At 32.3% G+C, this 3,953-nt stretch overlaps 1 protein-coding gene across 1 annotated transcript; it reads left to right on the top strand.

The window, feature by feature from the left end:
* LOC109713771 lies at positions 1,771-3,567 on the top strand. The gene is made up of 3 exons (XM_020237961.1): positions 1,771-2,365; positions 2,500-2,786; positions 3,256-3,567. The coding sequence occupies exons 1-3, from the start codon at positions 2,077-2,079 to the stop codon at positions 3,292-3,294; spliced, it is 615 nt and encodes a 204-aa protein (XP_020093550.1). The 5' UTR covers positions 1,771-2,076; the 3' UTR covers positions 3,295-3,567.

The raw sequence follows: 3,953 nt of genomic DNA, 5'->3' as shown, positions 1-3,953 counted from the left end.
ATTTTAGTCTAAAGGTTTTTACTTGTTTTTTGTTTAAGACCAATGGAAATTCAGGGCTTATTTGATTCACAAATTTTGGAAAATAGAATTGAAAGGGATTCATTGATTTCGATAGTTGTCGTTTGTTTTACAAAAAATCAAATTTCGATTTTCATTCCAGTCTAAAATAGACCAATTTCAAAGTAAACAACACCACCCCCTTTGCTCCCTTCATCACCCTCCTCTCTTTTAACCAAAACACTCACTCAAAAACCCAGATAACTATTTTAATTTCTATTTTAATAATAAATTAAATATTTTTGAATAATTCGTCATTTTTATTTTACTTTTCAATGCAATTTGATTTAATTTTTTATTTTTATTTTAATCATGAATCAAAATAAAACACACTATTAGAAAAATTGCATACTTAAAGATACTAGAACTAAAATATCTAAAACGTAAATGTATATACAATATTAATATCTGATTTTTGCCAAAAATAATAATAATAAAAAAGAAAGGTGAGGCGGGTGATGGCTATTCTAATAGGACTTTAAAATAGTGAGTCCAAATTGCTCTGCTCCACATTTTCTCTTTTCCTTCTCCTTAAATTCGTTGACCAGTCAACTGGAGGAATCTTCTAGACTCAGCTATATAATCGTTTGTTTCCTTCTTTTTTTTTCTTTTTTTTTTTTTAACTGGATTCGAGATTTAAAATAAAATAAATAAAATTAAGAGTTTAATCCAATTTGAATTTAGAAGCTTTTATTTTTAGTATTGTGTAAAGCAATTGCCTATTTCTAAAATATTCAATTAGTAGTAAATAATATTTTTATGTTTAATAATAGTGCAGTGTAACCACTCCATCACACTAAAACAATATGTATGATTTTTCTAACCACGTTTTTCATTAAATTTCCATTTTATTCGCGACTATTTCGGGCACATGGGTATAATATATAACATCTAACCTGAACTCTCTTATATGGGAATAATATTCGACGATTCCCCTACAGTTTGGGAAATTAGAGCTAGGGTCAAAGGAACTTTCCAATTTCAATCATATAGTTATATCATTAATAATTATATTTATAATAATAGAATGTGGAAGGATCTAACGTGGAAAAGAGCATAACAGAAACTTCCATCATTTTTGCAGATGAACTATTAAATATGTATTCAGAAAATTCCAGTTATTTTTTGTAAAACTTTTCAAATAATTTTAATAATCCAATTTCAATCAAAATTGCTAGAATTAAATATGTCTCCGTGCGATCTAAGTAAAAGCATACTAATCCCCAACTCCATCCAATAATTTGTCTTTTTTTTTTTATTTGGTAGTTTCTTTACTCATAACTATTTTAAATTGATCTTTGATTGCAACACTGGAATTTTATAACATAAATAAAATAGTAACTACCAAACATAAATAATAATATTTTTATTTTGTTGTCAAGAAAAATACTAGCTATACACTTTATTATAAGGTATATAAATCTTATACCTCACTATCCAAGATTTGAAAAATCTCTTTTAAAATTTTAATATTTTAAAAAAATAAGACTAGTAATAAATATGAAGTCTTTGAAGAACTAATTTATAAGATGTAGGGTCTTTAATCCCGACAAATTTTTTTTATCTGAGAAAATAATAACAAGTCATTTGCTTAATTTTTCTTTAAAAAAATTAAACTCAATTAAAAATATGTAAATGAACTAGATTTTAAATTTAAAATTACAAATATTACTTATTAATTAGTTTTTCGCTAATTACGCGGGTGTTACATCGAAGTCTCTTATTTCTCCTTTCCTTTTGCTTAGCGGAGATTTAGTAGAAGCTTCCGATCGACACTTGCCGCAGCAGCCAACAACAAGTGACGTGCGACGCCACGCACTCTCCCCTCTTATTAGACTTTTGACGCGGCAAATGAGCTCAAAATTATAATCATCATCACCATCATTCCTCGTCATCAAAATCGACCGTTCCTATTCTCCATCTTCGCCTCTTCATCATATAATAATTTGCATAACATAATAATAATAATAAGAATTCTGATCGACGACGCAATTTTGAAATAGTTATCAAACCAATTCGATGGAGAAGAAGCACAAGGAGCTGCAGCTCTGGGCGCGGCTGTGGCGGTGGGCGAAGACCCTCTTCTTCGTGCTCACCATGCTCGCCTCCCTCCTCCTCGTCTGCGCCCCTCCGCTTTTCGTCGTCGTGCTCGACCTCCTCCTCCCGACTTCTTTCCTCTCCTCGTACTTCCGCAGTAGCTCCCGATTGTCCGCTACGAGACTCGCCGACCAGTTCCGGGATTTCCACTTCCGGTCTTCTCTCGTCGACGTGCCCCTCGTCTCCGCCGCACGGTCGCTTGTCATCCTGTGTGAGAATTCGTTACGTAATTTTTTTAGATTTTGTTGTGATAGAAAAAAAGATGTAGAATTTGAAACACTAAAAGTCGAAGCTCTAATTTAAAACTTTTGATTCTGATGTATAAAAATAATGTTAAAAATTCAGGCGCTTATGCGGCTTGCGGTGGGCGAGGAGTGTATTTGGGAATCACAACGCTCTGCAGTTTCACGTCGGCGTGTTATGTTCTGGTGAAGTCGATTGTTATGCTCGGGGTGGCCTCCGGGGAGTGGGGGCGGCGGCACCGCGATTTTGGGGAGAAGGGCGGGGCGGCGGCCGTGGAAGCGCTTTTTCTGAGCTCGCTGGCGCTTGCGGTGGCGCATCTGGTGGTGGCGTACCGCACCAGCTGCAGGGAGCGGCGGAAGCTGCTTGTCTACAGAATCGACATCGAAGCAGTGAGTATATATATTTCTAAATTTTCTTTATATTTAGAGTTTCTAAATTTAATTTGCAAACTCTCTGACTTTCTAGAGTTTTCAAGTTCAACTTCTATGTTCGTCATTTTATAATAATTTTTTTTATAAAATACTTATGAAGATCATAGCGTAAAAAAATTATTTCTGACTTGGTTTTCTTTAGAACGGTGTTATAAATTACAAATTCCTTTAAGCCTTTTACATACGGACACTTAAAAGTTTGCGAAAAAAAAAAAAAAAAAAAACCACAAATGCCAAACGAACGAACAAAGAATCATTAGTAAATTTGGCAATCACCATCAACTTTTATATCCTTTTCATATAGTTTTCATCAGATAAGTTTATTGGGCTCATTAAAATTTGAAGGAGGTGAGACTCAATTTCTTAATCGTCTACTATCATGATCTTTGTGCTCTAAATTCATTATATTTTCTCTTTTAATTTGCAGGTAAAGTTGAAGGGAGTGCAAACAAAAGGAGTGAAGTGAAAGTGTCAGAAAAAGTTACCAGCTTAAATTATTAAAAAAAAAAAGAAAAATATTTCCTACATATGGTAAGTGAAAACACTTTTTTTTCTTTTTTTTTTTTTTTTTTTTTTTTTTTGCGTCCACCACGAGACGAAATATTTGAAAATACCCATCAAATGTAAGATATAGTTCTCCAATTTTGATTACATGGTAATGTACATTCCAACTTGGGCATAAAAATATGCCCAAGTAGATTGCAGTGTAATGTGTACATAACAGAATTTGCTTCCTAATGAGAATGAGCGTGCTTGCATGGTTAAAAAAAAAAGAGGAAGGGTCATTACATCAATGAAAAGAATATATAAAAGGATGGGATAATATTTAATATGTCTCTCAAAACTTTAAAATATCTAACTTATTCTTATTTATTTATTTCAAATATACTTCTCGTATAGTTTTTCGTTAATAAAAAAAATTCGTGCAGTTAGTACTCGTTAAGTTATCTTTTGCTCCTCCATTAAGGATAAATAAGAAAAATAGGTGACAATAGAAGGTTGTATTTGAAAAGATAAAATAGTACTCTCACAGATATAACAATTGTTACTAATAGTTCACTGAAAGAATTTAACTATAGGGATATATTTGAAATAACTTCGAACGTTAAAAGAATATTTTAATAT

Source organism: Ananas comosus, linkage group 8, assembly GCF_001540865.1.
Source record: "Ananas comosus cultivar F153 linkage group 8, ASM154086v1, whole genome shotgun sequence".
Taxonomy (NCBI): Eukaryota; Viridiplantae; Streptophyta; class Magnoliopsida; order Poales; family Bromeliaceae; genus Ananas; species Ananas comosus.
Note: the sequence above shows the minus strand (reverse complement) of the source record. Positions and strands in the feature narration are given on the sequence as shown.